This window comes from Lepisosteus platostomus, chromosome 6, assembly GCF_059453375.1.
Source record: "Lepisosteus platostomus isolate fLepPlt1 chromosome 6, fLepPlt1.hap1, whole genome shotgun sequence".
In the NCBI taxonomy this organism is placed as follows: Eukaryota; Metazoa; Chordata; class Actinopteri; order Semionotiformes; family Lepisosteidae; genus Lepisosteus; species Lepisosteus platostomus.
In genome coordinates, this window is record NC_142616.1 from 44,505,916 (window position 1) to 44,526,091 (window position 20,176).

At 46.7% G+C, this 20,176-nt stretch overlaps 2 protein-coding genes across 7 annotated transcripts in view; one reads left to right on the forward strand and one right to left on the reverse strand.

Annotated features, from left to right (window-relative positions):
- Positions 1-5,870, forward strand: part of LOC148661779 (leucine zipper putative tumor suppressor 2 homolog) — an 80,566-nt gene extending 74,696 nt beyond the window's left edge. For all 6 annotated transcript variants that reach the window (XM_088636036.1, XM_088636033.1, XM_088636034.1 and 3 more), the window contains one exon: positions 153-5,870. In XM_088636036.1, coding sequence (XP_088492162.1) covers positions 153-908 — 756 coding nt within the window. In that variant the 3' untranslated portion in view covers positions 909-5,870. The remainder of the gene's footprint in view (positions 1-152) is intronic.
- Positions 5,871-8,439: 2,569 nt separating this feature from the next.
- The window catches only part of LOC148661780 (PDZ domain-containing protein 7-like), a 35,963-nt gene continuing 24,226 nt past the window's right edge, over positions 8,440-20,176 (reverse strand). The window contains exons 14-16 of the mRNA XM_088636029.1: positions 18,970-19,653; positions 17,082-17,182; positions 8,440-8,949 (exon numbers count right to left, since the gene is read on the reverse strand). Coding sequence (XP_088492155.1) covers positions 8,800-8,949; positions 17,082-17,182; positions 18,970-19,653 — 935 coding nt within the window. The 3' untranslated portion in view covers positions 8,440-8,799. The remainder of the gene's footprint in view (positions 8,950-17,081; positions 17,183-18,969; positions 19,654-20,176) is intronic.

Below are 20,176 nucleotides of genomic sequence, written 5' to 3' on the forward strand. Positions count from 1 at the left end.
GCCCTGGTGTAAGTGTGTCTATGTGCTCCCTGCGATTGGAAAAAGCCGTTAGAAAATGGATGGATGATTAGTTATCTGTAGCAGCAGGTTTGAAGCTATGTTAGTGTCCGTTTCTTGGCTGGTGCCTGAGAGAGCTGTGTGTCTCTTTCCAGGTGTGCCAAAAGTCGGGGGAGATCTCCCTGCTCAAGCAGCAGCTGAAGGAACTGCAAACCGACCTGGGACAGAAGGCCAGCGAGATTGTGGCATTGAAGGCACAGCTGAGGGAGGCCCGAGGGGAGCTGCAGGCCAGCCAGGCCCACACACAGGAGGTGCACGCAGCGGCCCGCACTCGCACGCTGGAGCTGGAGGTGTGCGAGAACGAGCTGCAGCGCCGCAAGAGCGAGGCCGAACTGCTGCGGGAGAAGGTGGGCCGGCTGGAGGAGGAGTCGGCCCGCCTCCGGGAGGCACTGGGCATGCCCGGTGGGCAAGGCATGGCATTGGGCCCCGCGCCTGGTGGGCGTGGCCCGGGCCTGAGCCCGCTCATGGGGCCGGTCTACAGAGAGGAGGAGCAGCTGCTGGCCTATGAGAGCGATGAGGCCAAGGCCCAGCGGCTGAGCGCCGACGCCCTCCTGGGACTGAAGCAGCAGGTGGAGCGGCTCCGGGCCGAGCTCATGTACGAGCGGCGGCGCAGTGAGGACCAGCTGGAGGCCTTCGAGGACGAGCGCCGGGTGTGGCAGGAGGAGAAGGAGAAGGTGATTCGCTACCAGAAGCAGCTGCAGCAGAACTACATCCAGATGTACCGTCGCAACCGGGAGCTGGAGCACGTGATGAGGGAGCTCAGTCTGGAGCTGGAGACCCGGGAGCTGGAGGAGCTGGAAGTCCGCGGCTCCGAGATCCACTTTGAGGAAATCACTGCCACGGAGATCTAGGGCTGGCGGGTTTCGCCTGTCAGTGGACAGACACATTCCACGATCCGTGCCAATCAAAGCCATGTGCTGAATTCTGGGGGATCAGGGGGGATTTCCCTTGTGGAAAAAGCAATCTCAGCAATAGCATTTGTCTTCAGGATGAAAGTAAAAACAAGTAAAACTCATAAGGATACTGTCACCTTAGCTTGAGGCAAGCAAACACCCTTTATCTTCCCTTCTCTGTACCCTTCTGTAGCTCAAACTAAGGCAAGATAGTTGCAAGATATATGCAAGATAATTAATGAATGCAAGCAATGAGTGGACAACACTTTTTGCAATAGGAATTTTGATTTACTGTATGACTACTGGCTGACATGAGGTCATCTGAGACAAAAGTAACATGTAGATCTACCCGAGTGACCATATCAGTCTCCTGACCCTTCCAGGAGACCTGATCCAGGATGACATATAGACTCTTTTGCATCATCACATGATGTAGCTGCAGTCTTAAAGCCCACTGAAGCCTGAGACAGACCAAGCCGGGCAGGAAAATGACTCGCCACTCGGTCTGATGGTAGAGAGGGGTTGTGATGTTGAACAGTAGAAGGAAGAGTGTGAGGTTACACCTGCATGAGATTGGCGGGAGAGGCTGCAGCTGTCTGGCTGCAGTTAAACCGTTACCTGATCCTCGTACCTCTATTATACAGTATTGCCATATTCAGACAGGAATACCTGACACTGCATTGCCACACCGAGCGCTACATGGACAACACACAAGCAGCACTATCTGCTACATCCCTGGTAAGCATCCACAGGCAGGGCCTGACTTGGTGGAAGCCTAAGTTTCCTGGGAAAATCAGACAATTTGATTGTATTTAAATATTAAAGGCCTCCATTTGTAGCTGAGTTTTATAGCAGCACGCGCATTGTAATTTGGAATGAACAGGAAGTGAGCTGCGCTGCATTTTACAATATACTTGCATCCTTGGTAATCAATAGCCCTTTTTATTATAAGTACAGAATCGTTTTTCAATGGGTATGATGAAGCTACAAGCATCAGTGGGAAAGTACCAGAGGTGCTTCTGTGTCATTCTTCCAGTGAGTTCCATGAGTGCACTGGGCAGGGCTGCTAGCCACACGGTTCTGGCTGGAGCAGTACTTCAAGTTACGAAAGTATTTCCGACTGTTAAAGAATGGCTGTTGGTTTTCGTATCCCGATCTGAAAGTCACCTAGCATGCCACAATGAAAATCCATTTCATTTTTCACTTAATTTGTTCACTGTATTGAGTAGCCTTGTGTTGCCGCGACAGGATTGCATAAAGAGCATTAGGCACTTTAGACAGAAGCCCGCTTCCACAACTTAGCATAAGTGAAAAGATTGTACCGCTGTGTGTAACATGCCAAACACGCAGTGGTTGACTCTAGGTTTCCCCAGGGATGGTTCAGTTTCGAGAAGTCGCATCCGACATGTCTTGAGTGTATTATACAACACACTCAAGTCCTGCTCCTGAAAGGCCACAGTTTGACCCTGTTGAGGGCCTCTTTGTATGGAGAAGATTGTATAGGAGGGTTTGAACTGGTCCAGTTACAGTCTTAATTCACCCGTCATCTACAAAACTTACAGGATTACAGCCCTTGGTACAGTGAAGGCAGATTCATAGTCGAGTCCTGCTTGGAACTGGTTAACTAAGTTAAACTAAGTCTTTTGCTCAGTATAGCCTCTAGAAACAATAGAGCTCTCTCAGATTTTCCCAAATGAATCTAGCTTCTGTCATCAATGGTGGAAACCCCCGAGTTGTGTGCTGCCCTCCTTGTTGGGAGAGACCCACGCCATGCCTGAGTCAGCACATCCTTGAAACCCAAAGAAGACCAAATGGTGTTGTCAGGTTGGAACAAAGTAAATGGTTGGTTTAGACAGCAAGGCTCTTTGGAAGACAGAAAAGTACATCTCCCGAGAAGACCCTCTAATGATGACTGTTCTGTTTCTGCCTCTTGCCTGCCCCAGCAGATCATCTTATTATCAAAAATCCTGGGGCTGGCAGTCACAGACCCCACCAGCCCAGTATGAATGTGATTTAAAAAAAGTCAAGAATGTGCAACGCCTCTCCTCGAACCCAAGAGATTGTGTGGTTTTAAAGAGATGGTTTTAAAGCAAAGGGCAAGTCCAGCGGAGTTCAGATCTTTATTTTTCTATTCCTAACCAAAAATGAAATCAAATCAAACTATTTTTTTACCCTAAACCTGGATTGTATTGTGTCCTGTGTGTGCAGCCTCAGTACCTGATGGTGCTCGCTCTTCCTCACTCTTCCTCGTGCACTGGAAAGGGACGTGTCTGCGTGCTGGCGAACGGGGCCACGGCTCGCCTGCCCGGCCTCTCGAGCTTCAGATCTCGGATAGACCGCCTCCTCCACTGCAGAACCACCCTCTGCCAGTTTGGGTTTTGCAACAACACCTGTCGGATGTCCCCACTCCCTTAAGATCCAAGGACTGGTTTGTAGATCAAACAGGAACTGGTCACAAGCTGGGGTTTTTTTATACACTGTTGATCACCTCCAATTAACTGGTCACTCCAGGAAGAGGAGGATAACTGGTTTTACAGGACAAACCTTCTTTCAAAGATCACTGAGTTTTAAAATTCTATTTTTATAGCTTCTTCATTGATTCTGTGGCGTCAGTCGGAAACTGCACCCGAGACTGAAGAATTGTTCTGTCTTGTATCTTTTTCAGAATCATCTAATTGCTTGACTGGACAAGTCAATCACCTCCTTCAGTAGAGGTGCTGAAGTAACTGTGCCATATCACATATATAGATAAGGCAAATAATAAATGTAGAAGCATTTTATACAAAAGCTTTTTCTATCATATCGGTTCATCCATCATCACTGCTTACCCATGGACTTTTCTTGTGGGAGCAACCCATCAGTGTCGTGGGAACTGGTCAAGTTACTGCCCTCCTGCTAGAGCTGTAAAGGGGACATACAGTAAGCCAGAGAAAGTTGGTTGGTCTATATTGTGAAAAATGTGTTCCATGTACAAGAGAGACCAATGGCCAGCTGACTATGGGCGAGGCCACTGCACTGCGGAGATTGCTGTCAGCTCAAGGCGAGGGTCTTTGTACACACGAGAACACCGTTTGAGACAGCAGTTCCCTACCCTGGTCTTGGTGTCCTCCTTTTTTGAGATTCAGCCAAGCTGTTAATTAAGATTAATCTGTCTCCAGTTGAATATTAAGTAAGATTCTTAAGAACTTGGATTTGGTTAGCAATTAACCCTGAGCCAGTTTTCTCATTCAGGTGTGTGGAATGTATTTGTACTCCTCCAGAAAACTTATGTGGGGGGGGGGGCTGTTTTCTGAAGTTTCATTTGATCAATGTCTGGACATTATTAGTTGATCACCTACAGGTCAGCTTAGGTGCAGTGAGTACCAGAAGACACAGACATGCTCCAGGACCAGGGTTGGAAACCAGTGCTGTGGAGTATTGATGTCCCCTGCTGTTTCTCACATATTTGTGCGTTGTGTGGTTGGTGGACATGCACTAATTTCATTACCCCATGGTGCACACTGCTGACTGACTAAGAGTATTTTTCATTGAGTAGGCGATGCACAGGGTTAGCATTTACTTTTGATGTGAAAAGGAGCAGGACAGGACATCCACGACAAGGAGAGCTGTAATCCCACAAGGTGTGTTTCTCATCATTCATTGACCTGTCAGCTGCTGCTTTCTAAAACAAGATCATGATGCCTCTCACATGTGACGTGCTGAATTACCCTACTTGTGCTCCTTCAAGTCCTGGTAGGATTTTCACTCCAAATGGGCTCTAGACCACCTGCATAAAGAGACATGGCATGTTTTTATGATTATCAAGAGTGATCTGTCAGCCCTGCTGGATTGTGGCTCTCCAGGACCAGGGCTGTTTCACCCTGCTCATTTGGCCAATGGCACTTCCAGCTGCTATCAGCCGTTGTTTTGAATGATCCCAGAGAATCTGTTCTGGAATCACAAAATGTTTTAGGGTGGTATGTTTTTTCATTCAACCTCCCTAAAAAGAGGGAGGTAGAGAAATATCCAGGAAATTATCAACTCTGTGATACCATGTCTTGTGTTTGGGGGGGTTCAATGATATCATACTGTATCTTGTGTTCAGACGTTGCAGCACCATGTTGAGAAAGTCTGAACTCTGCCTTTCAGGCAGTTTAGAACTAGTGTGTTTTACTTTTATTATTCGAACAGACTGTTATCCTACCCTTTTAAACCAGGGCCATCAAACATTCTTGCAGGGACACTGTGTTGACTGGGATTCGTTTCCCATGAGCTCTGAGTTCCTATATCAGTTCAATAATTTCTTTATTTGTAGAACACATTCCCACTGTTCCTAGTCTTGTAGTGAGGAAGGAAGTGCATTAATTGTACGGTAACCTGCAAAATCCCTTCTTTTGTATCAAACTGAGTATATCAGCAGGTTAATGAACTTGTCACTGGAGTAAAAAAACTGAAGACAGCCCTCAAGTACTTCTCCCCATTTATACAATCTAGACTATAGTGCATCACAATGGTCAAATAGCCCAGCCACCCTTCTCCTAAAGGGAATCTCTCCTCTGCCTGTACAGAGTCTGCCAGCCTGTTTCAGTGTGTCTCTCCTCCTTAATTACACATGAAATCCTTTTGCTGTACATTTATTACTAAACCCCTTCCTGTAAATATTCCTAACAGCGAGTTATATTCAGTCAGAAATTCTAGAACTTTATGCAGACACTATATCTGTTTCAGGAATTAGCCACTGTGAATAGACCAAAGCAAAGTAACACGCCTGTTTTTCTCTTTCCTTGTGTGTATACCTGTGCGTATTAGTGATTGTTTTCTATATATATATTTTTAATCCGCTGTATGTGTAGTCATTAATGTATATTTTTCATGCTGTAAATTTTTTCTGTACAAAATAACTGTGTTTTTAATAAAAACCCAGTTGGAAAACCAGAGAAAGGGCACCAAGTTGACATTTTTCATGCATGTACTGTAGGTAGGGGACTGACCACTGCAACCTGCTCCCATTTAAAAAATCTCCATTTCAACTGCATTTTTCTTCATGCTCCAGTGGTGTTTTTGCAAAATACAGGCTGCGAGGTGCTGTGTGGAATGATTCAACACAAATGGGTAGTCTGCAGTGTGAGCGATGACCAGTGTGCAAGGGAAGCTAAGGGCACTGATGATGGACTTCCTCCAGGTGTAAATCTTAAAAATACATTTTAGGGACACTTTGTATGAAATAGCCAAAATTATAAAAACAGTCACTGTAGTGAGGGGAAGAACCATATATTTTCTCAAGCATCAAAAAGTCTCTTTTTCTTCCTCTGCTGAACTTGAAATTCGAATGATAATAATAATTATAATAATAAATTCTTACACTTACGTAGCGCTTTTCTGCACACTCAAAGCACTTAACAGGAAATGGTGACTCCCCTCCACCACCACCAATGTGCAGCCCCATTGGTAAAGGACCAATGGGAAATTAGGGTAGGACGCCAGGGTTATACCTCTACTCTTTTCGAGAAACGTCCTGGGATTTTTAATGACCACAGAGAATCAGGACCTCAGTTTTAAGTCTTATCCGAAGGACGGCGCCTTTTTACAGAATAGTGTCCCCATCACTATATTGGGGCATTAGGACCCACAGACACACACAGTAGGGAATGAGTGCCCCCTACTGGCCCCACTAAACACCACTTCCAGCAGCAACCTTAGTTTTTCCCAGGAGGTCTCCATCCAGGTAATGACCAGGCTCACACCTGCTGAGCTTCAGTGGGCTGCCAGTTGTGAGTTGCAGGGTTGATATGGCTGCTGACAATTCTATCACCCTCGCCTGTAAGCTCGCCGTTGCACACCTCTGCACCAGCACAGGGACGTGCCTGCTGTCCAGCCCTCACTGCCCAACGCAGAGTTGGCATCACCTGGGCAAGCGGTAAACACCAGGTGGTCACCATTACGCGGTGAGCTGGGGTACCCAGGCTGACCTCAGCCGACCCACCAGTCAGCTAACCACATACAGTAGCCCTGCCATGAACCAGTCACGTCTCGTCTGTGAGTCTCAGTCTGTGTCTGTTCTGCACTAGGGATAATTCAAAGCCATCAAGAGTTTAAATCTGTAAACTCACCACGGAGCAAACACACTTTGCCTAGTTCCCCTAGTATACATTAATTATCCTCCAGCACTGCAGTGGTGTTGAGTGACAGAGCCACAGGAGGTACAAAAAAAATAAGACTGGTGGATCTCTGTTCATGCAATTCAGAACCACTGCATGTGAGGACAGCACAGACTTGAGCATTCAGCCACAGCAAGGAAAAAAATTGTCAATATTGTGTTTTTATTGGAATTTGAATGACACAGGGTCTACCACGGGCTGTTAAATGTTTGCCATTTGCTATTGCAAAGTTGTATGAACACAAGGCACTTGCTGCAGGGTGTAAAAGAGCGTATTTACAGTGAACATCCAAACTGTCGGTGTTCAGATATGCACACACCTTATCCAATTCTTTGCAGAGCAGAACAGGCCTGCGCTAGGAGCCTATCACTGTTCAAAGGTCAGCACTGGACAGCTGCCAGTGTCCGGTTCTGCATTACTGATTGTTAGTGTTTCCAAGGGAAAACCCTTTTACACCTTCAGCTGCTTACTATTTGCAGTTAACACTGGTAATATACTGTACATACACAACCCAGTCTGTACTGTACATGTAGGTAATGGTTTATTGACGTTTACTGCTTTTAGCATAGTTACTTTGGTATAGATGCTATGCTTGATTAAAGTTTTTCTTATACAATTTTTTTCTTTCGTTTCACATTAACCTTAATCGTCATTAACCTAATTGCCATATTTTTTTGTGGACTACAAGATCTTACTATCATATTTCATGTTTTGCCCTCTGAAACAGCACCACCCTCCTGTTTTACTTTTCTTTTCTACTGCAGTGTAGCTTTAAGGTGTGTGAGCCCTGAAGTTCTACAAGTCTTTCTCCGGTTATTTTCAGCACCAGTTTGTGCTGCGAGGACACTGAGCTGTTGCCACACAGACAGATCTAAGACCCTGCCTGACACCAGGAGGTTTGACATTGCAGAAACCAGACCAGTATTAAAAAGCAGTGACGCCTCCACCACTCAGCTCCCACTGCATGTCTCCTGTACAGTGGGCACAGTGGGCATCTCTCATCTAGGACATCTAGTTACCACTGTGTTACACTGAGGACATGCAGCCATTCCCAAAACCCTTAATAGCTGCTTTCCTTGTCCTTAAAAAGTGGAGCAACCCTGGTAAGCTTAGTAATTATACAGATTTTATCCAGGAAAGAGAAGTGTTTACAGTACAATAGGCTTCTGAAGGAAGTGACAATAGCTGAGATTTTTTTTCGAAAACAGCAGGATAAGCTGTCTTGGAATGTACAGTAGGTGGTAAAGCCATCAGAGCTGCTCTGATAGTGCCATTCTTTCCACTGTCCTCTGGAGTCCTGAACCACGGCAAGTATAGAATCTGAATTTTCCAAACTGAACCCAACATTTACTTCTGAAAGTGGAATGGGTGCTGCTGCTGCAATTTATCAACTATTCCTGCCTGTGTTTGAACAGATTTCTACACGTGATGGAATTTCCATAACACTAAGAGGAGCTGTTTCTCAGAAACATTAACTGGAGGCAGTTCTGTTTGTGAGCTGAGTCCTAGCCCGAGAAAAAGAGAAGCAGCTTTTTCACAGTTCAAAGTCTCTGAATTCTGTTCAGCTGCTTTAGTGCTGGTGCCTCAGCCTTCTGGCATTTCCATGCCTTCTCTTCGTATGGCTGATAGTATCACAGATCCTCCTCTGAACTCTAGGGGGAGCTGTGGAGGATCTCCTACCCAGCCTGCGCCTGCTGTGTCGAGCCAGGGAGTCAGTCTCTGGAGCTCTTGGGCACTTTCACCACGAACACCATGGGGTCAGTGGCCTTGTTGCTGAAGGCGCGGCGGATGGTGTCCACGGCATGTTGATGAGTGACTCCCTGCAGGCTCTCCCCATCCACTGACACCAGCTCGTAGCCAGCCTGCCGCCATGCCAGGGAGAGAGAGAGAGAGAGAGAACGAGGGGTCAGGACAGACTCACACCACCAACAAACAACACTCTGCCTCTTCATTATACAGTACATGCAACGGTGATCAATGGGGACCAATCCCCATACAGTACAGTAATGACAAAATATTGAAAAGTTACAAACGCCCAGTTGATTTAACCAGTTACTGAGAGCTTATTGATCCAAGGGCCTTCTCCTGGTGGTGGGGGACCAGTAGGTGGCACTCTTCCCTCTGGATGAGAATTTCCAGCCCGATGCTTCAATATGGTGACCAGGGACACTGTGCTGTAGGAGATGTTGTCCGTCACATGAGACATTAAACCAGGGTCCTGTCTACCTGGTCATTACAGCTCCCAGGGCTGTTGCTAGGAGTAGGGCTATCCTTTAGGATTGTGCAGTCTGGCCTCCAGAAATATCCCCTTATTTGCTAAAATAAGGAAACTGGAGACTGAAGTGGGTCCTCTCCAATTTTATAAATGCTTTGGTACCATTTGTGATGAAAAGCACTATATAACTACAAGGATTTAAATATTCCCTATGACATTCACAGCGTCCCTTTGAATATGTTTGCCAAATATGTGTTCACTAGTGGAAACTATGTGGAAGTGTGTTAAAATCTGTGAATAGGAGGCACCTCTTTCACAAAAGGATGTGGGAGGATGGAACAGGCTACCCAGCAATGTTGTAGTAGTACTGTGGCTACTACCAAACTGGCCAGATGGGCTAATTGTCCTCCTCTCTTCTATAACCTTTCTTATACTCTTGTGTCACTCATTGTCCATTTCCTACTGATCAAAGCTTGTAGAATACCCACAGACAGGTCAACATCATGTCAGGCCATTCGACTTTGAATGCTGAAATTCCTATTGATCCCGTTTGCATGTTTTAAGGCCAAGGTGGGGCTGCTTTATGTAACAGTGAGACTAGTGGCATCCTAAACCTGTTGCAAGGGCTGCTGAGAAGCTGTTGAAGGAGAAGTAACAGGAGAGTGGCGCCTTCTGCGTGTGTCTGCCCGCCAGCTGAACGAGTCATTAATTAGCCGTTTCCTGGTCTCTACCTGTCTGCACACATGCCATGTTTACCTCCGACTTATGTGCGTCTAGATGAAATCATCTCCTCTTCATCAGCCCAGATATTTTTATAATGCTGGCAGCTGCCGCCCATTGTTGCACAAAAGCTGTGACCAACCCTGCTGATGGATTAGCGTTAAATTACCGACTGAGCTCTCGGCTCCTCAAAAGATGAAGCTTAACTGTAATTTTATACAGGGTCAAGGAGAACCGGAGCCTTTCCCAGCAAAAAACAGGCACAAGGTGGGATAGGCCCTGAATGGGACGCCGGGCGTAAACACAACCACTCACACCATGACTAAGCTCCCAGAAACCAGTTAACCTACCAGTATGTATTCGGACTGTGGGAGGAAACCCATGGGTAAACAGGACGCACATACAGACTCCACACAGAGAGCATCCCAAGTCCAGAGCTGAATCCAGGGCCCCAGCACTGCAAGGCAGCAATGCCAACCACTGTACAACCATACCGCCCAACTAATAATTTTAATCAGAAACCTTCCAATAGCTGCATTAAATTAGAAAAAAAGGTCACATTTGTCTAGATGGCTTCCTTAATTTAAAAATCATTTAATAGAGAGGGACGCTGGAAATTCAGAAGAGACAGATCAGAGGACTAGGATTAGAAAGACCAGCATTTGCGCCAATTCCAATGGCCTGACAGGACAACTGCCATTTGCTCAATAGGAAACAAGTTTCCATTTGATTCACTGAGCAATGTTTCATGGCTTTTCCCATTTAAATTAGGTCTTTTGGGAGATTTTCTCCTTTCTAACTCAAAAAGAAATTGTTTTTGCTCTCAATTCAGAGAGATCAAAAACAAAGTTTACCATTTCTATTCATCCAGTCCAGTAGTTTTTTTCCAAGCACGAGATTTTGTGCATTTGGTTGCTGCTAGAAAGCACCAGATTTTAGAGTCTATGACTGGGCAGGGTGGTGTCTTATCAGTGTTTGACCTCTTGAAAGTTTGACAACTGATTTAAAAAAAAATGGCCACAAAAAACTTTTGACCTGCCTCTCACCATGAGAAACTGTCAATAGTGAAGTTATACAGCTCTTCACTGGTGACAAAGCTCCACAGTTCCTACACACTCCTCTCATTATCTCAGCTTTAACCTTTTTATCTCGTGATTTCCATATTCAGTGTGTAGTATTTCCATATTCAGTGTATCCATAATTAATTGTGATCCCAGAGGCTCATTGTCTCCTGTCTCGCACAGTGATTCCTTGTGCATGTCCCCAGGAGGCATCGGACACACACAAGGCTGTCACACACACCCTCTTTAACTCTCAAAGGTCCAGCCCTGTTTTTAAAGACCCAGCTTCTCACTTTGTGAAGCTCATATCATCATTATAGCACAATTCCAAAAAATAAAGGGGATGTAAAAATCCCGGGAGAAGGGTTTATGAGTCACTGTAAGCAGCAAATCAGATCAACAGTATAAGTGTGACTGAAACCCACAAGTAACCAACTTTGCGGTTATCCGGTAACGTCCTAGCTTGATCCAAGCTAGAATACTGCTTCCAGCTGGCCCCACGTCTTAAAAATATATAGAAACTTTACAAAAAGATGAAATGATAGCAAAAAGGCACCAGACTCAGCCAAGACAGACTGAAGAACCTCAATCTTCTGAAATCTCTGTAAAAGTGAGAGAGTTGACTGAAATGTTCAAATCTTTTTAGAGGTCATGGCACAGATTACCACATACACAGGCCACTGTGGCAGAATCACCTCGCGGGTAGGAAAATACCCTGGCTGGCACTGATGGACTGTGGTGGCTGACTCTAACCACAAAGTTAAAAATCCTGTTGCGTATCTCTGGGATGCAGCATGTGGAGAATTCTGGGTATCATACTGTACTTCTGGGCTGTGGCCATAAAAGTGTTAACAGCTCCAGCAGCGCTCCTGCTCTGCTTCTGGAGGTTTCCTGGAGGAGACGCACATGGTGAGAGGCCGACCCCAGCGAATGGACAGCTTCCTGTGTAATCATCCGCAGTAAGGACACACCTGCCTGAGAGCAATGCTGAGAGGCCGCCTGGGACCCCTCTTCGCAGTTCCTTCCCCCCATTTATCTTCCCGACTTCACACGCTATCCTCTGCTGGCCCGCGGATGTCAGCAGCACCACGAGGGCTCTGGCACAGCGGGGACGGCAAACTGGGTCCAGCCTAATTGGGAGGTGGATTTCTGACATGATGCCCCCCTGACTGGCACACACTGCTCATTCCAGGCCTCCAGGCTGCTGTGGGCACTGCACCTGTGCTATTATAGCAACTGACTCACGAAACTGGAGTAGTTGAAGTTTTTTTTTTTTCCTGAGTTAAGATGTAAGGAGATGTGGAATTGGGCTACAGGGCTCTGCCAAATTAAGTACAAATTCATCTAATAGAATAAAAACTGTGCAAGATGACTGAAGCTGTACGACTCTTCCAATGTGGCTGGCAGCAGACAGAAAGTCCACTATATATTTATTAAATAAAACAAGGAGATTGTCATGGTTTTTCATTTTTACTGTGCATTGCACTGAGACCTGCAGGAGGCGCTATTGTGTATGAGTACTAAAGGAGAGTAACAAGGGAAGCGTCCTGCCCTTATTCTAGGGAAAATTGAGTCTCTACTGTTAGCAGACTCTAATAATGTCTCCTCCTTCATGGCTGTCTCAGAGGACCACTGCAATGGATCCCCCTAAAACAGCACTTTTCTCTGGCCACTGAGGACAGACAGTAAAGAAAAGCTGGTGGAAGACGATTTGTGAAAACTGATCAGCTTCATTGTTAATAATTACCCTCAAGCCTGACACATACAGACTTGGCAAAGGGAATGTGTGCTCATGCTGCTGAGTCTTTTAGCACACTATAAAAGGCTGCAAAAAATGAATTTGACTAGACAAAAAAAGGACAAACTATATATTTTTTTGAAAATGAATTCTGGATAAAGGGAAGACAGGAGAGCGTGCCTGGTATTTACTCCACTGCGTTAAAAAGTTCATAGATCCCCTGGCTCCAAAGGGAAAAACTCCCTGTAGCTGCAGCTGTCCCAGTGTGCATTACTAGGGCAGCACTGTGAAAGGGGATCCGGCCCAGGAGCACAAGCAGGCCTGTAACCCCCTCCCACACCAGGCAGCGCGGCACACACTGCGCTCTGTTCCACATGGGAAGTGTCACAAACCGCTTACCTACAGTACGAGCACCTCTCACCGCCAACACCCGCGCACTAATTAATCATTTGTCATTCCTCATGCTCTTCCCTATTTACACCCTCTCACTCACTCCCCGCTCAATATTGAGAATAACCCTTGGCTTTCTCTGGTGCACGTAAACTACTCTCGACCTGATTTTGGCTACCCGACCTTGTTTCCTCCTGCTCCGACTTTGTCTCACCTCTCATTTTGGATTTGGATACCCTCGGCCTGACTCTTTTGGCTACCCGACCTAATTCTTTTGTTTCGACAACGACTTTTGCCTTTTGCTTTTGGGATTTGGATGCCAATCGGTAGCATTCACCTTCAGTCTCAGCACCGCATAGGGTCCAACCTGCTGCTCCTAACGCCATCAATGACCTGTGATCTTACACAGAGTGACAACACCTCAGGCAACGGCACGTTTTTCACTGCCAGACGTGAGCTGTACTAAGTGCTCAGATGCAGACCACACTTATGGGCAAATTTATACAGCAGCAAATGATAGAACAAAGGGGTGATCACAGGATTTCACTGAGCAGATTACAGGCTCCTGTCCTGCACACACACCAGTGAGGACGTTGTCTCATAGCCTAGTGCTTCCTCTTGTTATGATTAAAGCCCTACAGCTGGGGAGGGTGTGTCTCGCCTGATAAATCAGCTTGCGGCATTCGATGTATGCTTTCCCCTGGAATGTAACAGAGCACAAAATCACACCAACATACCTTTTATCATTAGAAATCAAAATCATTTAAAAATATTGGATGGAAGGAAAATCAGTATTCTTGGCAGGGAACACTGTTCTGGGGTGTGAAACAGTGCTACAACAGCAGTGAAAAAAAAACAAACTATAACTGCTGTAAAGATTTCAAAACCTCAGTATCGGAAGGAGAGTTAAGGTCTGGTTAAAGAACAACGTGCAGATACACCCAGTCACTTTGCATCTACAGTAGGTAGTGTACATTGCAGAAGATGAAATAAATGATACAGTACTGAACTAGATCACTTTCCAAAGGACTTGCTCATATAGATTGTGGAATTCCCAACATAAGACGTATAAATCCTACTAAAATTATACCTTCAAGAGTTTGACCTCACTAGGATTGTTCGCTGTGTGACAAGAGAAACCTTGTGCTAGAAGCAGTGCAAAGGATAGCAGGGCTAACTCCTGGTCAGAAGGGCAGGTCAAGGGAGCTGAATCAGTAAGTTTATAACAGAGAGCACCACATGACATCATTAAAGTATTCTAAATCCTGAGGGGTTTTGATGAGGGACTTTTTCACGATCAGCAACAATGAAAGGATGGATGATCACAAGCAGAAAATAAGCTAAGGAACCTTCAGGAAAGAGACAACTTTACACTAAAGGTGGTAAGGGTCTGGAACCAACTCCCTAACCTTAAGATTAAAGCCAATTCTGTGGATCCTTTAAGATCCAGTAATTTGATAGGATTCCCGGATCAGTGTGTTCTAGCAAACAGATGGACTAGATGGTCTTCTCTCATTTGTAATCTTTTTAACTGAGTGAACACACACCCCTTCCCTTCACTTTTCCTACAGGAAGACACACTAAGCTGCTGTTGCAATTGATGACACAACTTCCTAACCAGAGCCTGTAGTTCACCATCACTCCCCTATCTCTTCGGACATCACTTTTACTTTCAAACCAGTGACCTGGTGGTAAAGGTGATGCTCAGAGGTTCAGTTTAAGGCAGCATTGTGGGAGTCAACATCTCTCAGGACAGAACTGAGACAAACTGCACAGCTGTTTCAGGTTTTATGAGTGGTATATCGGACATGTAGAATTAAAGTGACACTAAGCACTTTTATCTCAACTTAATCAGTAGAACGTGCACCTGCAATTGCTCAGACAGCTAAGTAATAGGAGTCTTATCAAGTCTTATCGTTTTCCATACACTAGATCTGGCGTGACAACACATGTGACATCACAGCAGACGTGGAAACTGAGACGCCTAGCAGACATCTGATCTCCCCGCGGCCCCTGTAGCATCCCTTGCACGGTGCTGTCACCTGATCCATACCAGCCTTGAGGAGGATCCCACTCCACACCTGGGATCCCAGCCTTGACCTCACTCTCTGGGTCACTTCACAGCACGCCTGCCCAGTACGGAGCACAGCTCACCTTCTCGAACACCGCCATGCCATCAAACGCTCCAGTATTGATGCTGCTAGTCTGACAGCAGTGTCCTCCCTTCAAGCCCATCTTCACCCTCTTATTCCCATTTTATAGCATCTTATAGACTATTTAATTGTTTGCTTGGAGAGATTTGGGGTGTATTAAAGTACTAACACTGAAGATCTGATTAATCCACTTCCCATGAATTTTTCACACTAATTATTGTTGTTATGTGGTGCAACAACAGAGGGTATATTCAGGTGGCCCAGTGGGGTTAGTGCTACTGCCTCAGGGCTCTCTGGTCCTGGGTCAGACTGAGGACAGGGGTGCTGTCAGGTGGAAAACTAGAACAAAGAAGCATAGTGTTGTACTGGGTATCACTGCCTCTTCACAGCTGCATGGTCCTGGATTCGGATCTGGATCTATCGGTGTGATGTTTGCATGTTCTCATCATGCTCTGGTGAGTTATCCTCGAGTGAAAGACCTGCTCTCCAGGTTAACAGGCAGGAATTGCTCCCAACATGACTGTGTGAGTGAAATGTCTGTGTGTCCTGCGATGGCCTGGCCTCCCATCCAAGATGTAGCCCTGCCTTGTGCCCCGTGCCAACTCAGCACGACCCACTAAGGTTGAAACACCTGCCGAGTATGGATCACTAGGGCACAGTACTCATCTGGGCAGCATGTCTGGCAGGGAGAGCGGGCACCAATGTCCATTAGACAGGACCAGTTGTCTGCCAACACACGCAATGCCTGTTTGGCGCTCCTTTATAATTGCCATTAATTAATGTGGTGTATGCTATTTGATCCTGCAAGCAGGGTACCCCATGCTTTTCACATGTCTTTCAGTAGCAACAACGGGGATGCTTTGCTACTGTCTAAATAAGGTTTTGTACACAGGCTGTAAACCAGGGCCCTCAAAAAAAAACAACCAGCCACAGTCAGCCCTCCATGCAGCTCTGAAATCGGAAATTGTACTTTGGCTTTGTCTGTCCCCACAATACCAGCAAGAGTAAGGCCGAGGCTCAAAGTTCCAAAGGCTTTGCCCTTTACAATCCCTACAAATGCATCAGCCTTTCTCTCTGAACACCCACCTCTGCACTCAGAAACCTGCTTTATTGGTTTGTCTGTTTTTTTTTAACATGTGGCCAGGATGATTAAACAAATCTCTGCTTTTCAAACGTCACAGACTTTGCCCCTCAGCTCTTTTTGGGGTCACTATTTAGGGTTCATGACCCCAAAGGAATATACAAAACCCAACTTGAGCTACAATTGTTCACAGTTGGTTTAGGTGGAAGTTAAGACGCTGACCTCTCTCCTGTTCAGTGTTAGGAAATGGAAGACAATGCAGATGATGTTAAATAGTAACTACTGACTGACTGGCATGGTATGACATCCTCTGGACATAGTAGGCTTGTTGTCTGTGGCTCTCAAGGGACATGGTCCAGCCTAGTCTCTTTAAATCACAATCCCTTTCCCCTCAGCTGATTAAATTCTTCCTTCACTGGACCAATTACCCTTCTAACCCGAATTCTAACTCGAAACCCTGGAAATACATAAAAAGGCAGCTCTAGTCTTATCGTCCACCCCAAACCGTGTGCAGAGAACTGGACAGTGCAGGCATGCAGCTGCTGGAGAAGTGGGGTCAGAAAGCAACGCACTGAGACTCCGCTCCCTGGGAGTGTCGGGAAGTGGCTGGCCAGGTGCTGGAAGGGGCAGCCTCACCTTCAGTGTGGCACTGCTGGAGGCTGCTCCGCCAGGAAATATCTTCTCGATCTTCACCACCGGCTGCACCTTGGATTCCATCCCTCCTGAGATGCTGATTCCTGGAGAGATAGAGGGTGGGTTAGGATCCCCGCCCAGGAGAACAATCGCTGAGCGCGATTGAGCCATGTCTGCGCTGCCATCGGTCACATCAGTCAGACACGTGGCACTGTGGGAGAGCCATGTTTTTACTGACTGCCTGGGCTGTCATTCAGAGGAATGAGAAGGACTGGGCACTGGACGTGACAGGAATGAACAGCACTCCTGAGCCACGCCAGATCCGTCCTTATTATAGCAGCTACAAGAAGGGCTATTTCACCATCACCTCCTCACATGATGAAAAACTAGAAGCCAAGGGGTTACATTTTTGCTATTTCCCTGTGGTTTCTAACTGGATGAGATAAACGGTGTGCATGGCCCTGAATTTAAATTAAGTGGGAGAAGCGGTTCTGTGATTATATTATCCATGATTGGTAGCCGTCTTATGAAATGCCCTTTTCAAGCAGCAGTGAGTGTATCAGAGCCTAATGCAGTAAAAAAAGCAAAGCTCTGTTCTGCACTGGAGAGCATTTTAACATTTAATCTAGAGAGATTATGCTTCAGTATAGGCTCACTGTTATGATGGATCTCTCCTAAATCCTCATTATATCCCGGAGGTCTTCTCCATCAGTCCACCTGGATTGTCAGATATGGCCACATGCGTTATGTAGCCCTGTTACTATAAACAAACATGTTAGATAACCACCAGTCTCTTCTGTGCACTGAGCCCTTACAGCCATTTGCCAATGAGGTTCAGCACTGAAATCCAAAATTAAGATATTGCAACTTTACTCCCTCTACTGGCCATTCATTATAAAGACAGCATGAAAACAGCAGTCGGTGTTAACGGTGCATTATCACTGAATTACAGTTAGCCAATATTAATTTAGCTTGCCACAGGTACAGTAAAGCAGGGCTGGTGACATTCTTAATGAATGTAATGCAGCATGGTGCACTGATAAATGTAATAATGTAATGATGACGTGCATTGCACAAGATGATGACAGAGCTCTGCCCTACTTAAATAAGGCCCCTAAAGAATAGAAGTTTCCTGTTTACCCTCAAGGATAAACATCAGCCTTCTACATAAGCACCTGCATCTGCCTGATACAAAAAGATCAAGCAACCAGATGCTGCTGCCTGTGCCTGCTCTGTTTGGTGATTGGTATAGCCATATCACCCTGCAACTCACAACTAGCAACCCACTGAAGCTAAGCAGGTCTGAGCCTAGTCAGTACCTGGATGGGAGACCTCCTGGGAAAACTAAGGTTGCTGCTGGAAGAGGTGTTAGTGGGGCCAGCAGGGCCTCATCCTGAGGTCCATGTGGGTCCTAATGCCCCAATATAGTGATGGGAATACTATACTGTAAACAGGCGCCGTCCTTCGGATGAGATGTAAAACTGAGGTCCTGACTCTCTGTTGTCATTAAAAATCCCAGGGTGTCTCTCAAAAAGAGTAGGGGTGTAACCTTGGCGTCCTGGCCAAATTTCCCATTGGCCCTTACCAATCATGGCCTCCTAATAATCCCCCTCTATGAACTGGCTTCATTACTCTGCTCTCCTCCCCACCGATAGCTGATGTGTGGTGAGTGTTCTGGCGCACTATGGCTGCCGTCGCATCATCCAGGTGGATGCTGCACATTGGTGGTGGTGGAGGGGAGTCCCCATTACCTGTAAAGAGCTTTGAATGGAGTGTCCAGAAAAGCACTATATAAGTGTAAGCAATTCTTATGCATTATTAAAGAGACAGTGCCACACTGTGGCTGACACTGGAAAGGGCAATAGCCAGCCTGAGGTCACTGCACACTCACCCAGGGACTGCTTGGTTTTTGAGATGGTGACAGTGGTTAGTTCATATTCCTCCACTGGTGCGCTGGCTGGGCTGCCGCTTAAGCCATTCTGTGAGTGTCCATTCACCTGCCCCCTTCCCGCCCTTACTGTAGGGGGTGCTGTTGAGCCCCTGTCAGAACTGAGGTCCCGGAGATTAGCACTGCCAGGAGACCCTTCTCCTCCTGTGCCTCCAAAGATCTCCGACAGCATCGGCCTGGATCTGCGGGGGGCGTTGATCACAGTGTACAGGGAGTCCTTGCTTTTCTCTGCTTTCTCCTTCCTGGCTTTTGCCTGGCCGTTTCGGAAGGGAGATCTCCCCCTTTCTGAAGTGGTATGGCCCCTGTCAGCCGTGGAGTGCAACGACACCTCATCATAGTGGACAGAGCGGACCGTACCAGGACTGTCCCTCCTCAGAGGGGCGTCTGTATCTGAGTGCTGGGTCTCAGCCAGCAGCCAATTGGAGCGCATGGGGCTGGCTGGGAGGGGTTTAAGGGCCTCTGCGGAGTAGCTGTCCACTTGCACGTCCTGGAGAGGGGTCAGAGTCCTGGAGGGGAGCTGTCGGATATCCTGTAGCCCAGAGAGCCGCAGCTTCTCTATCTCCGCCATCAGCTGCCTGTCCTTCTCGAAGTCCTGCACCGGCTTGAGCTGGAACCCCCCCCTGTAATCTAGAAACAAACCACACAGTTATTAACACGATTGACACCGTCGCCGCCCTGCTGGAGGGCATGCACCAGGTGTCCCAATAACATCTCTGACCAGTGAGAAGGTGCTCACACGCTGATGCGCCGTGCAGAAGAGAGATTACACTCAAACACAGCAAGGCTCCGTGAGGCTCTAACATTGCATGAGCAATACAAACACTTCTCAGGTTTCACAGCCAACTCCTCCTGACAAGGTTTGAATTACTGCTCTGCGATGAGCACAATGGACAACCGGAAGAGTGATAAAGCCTGCAGGCCGGTGTGTGGAGGTTAAACAATGCAGGCCAGGCGCGTTCCATTTTGCCGATTCCCATTCAAGACTCTCCAACAGAGCGGCGACTCCTTACTCACACATAAGAACAGACTTACTGGGGTATTTCTCTTTCAGGAGGCCATCCCAAGATTATTTAGCCAGCTCATTGAAAAACAAAGCGCACTCCTGTGACCTGGGTCAGGGCAGAAACTGGTGACCTTCAGGGCGGAAGCA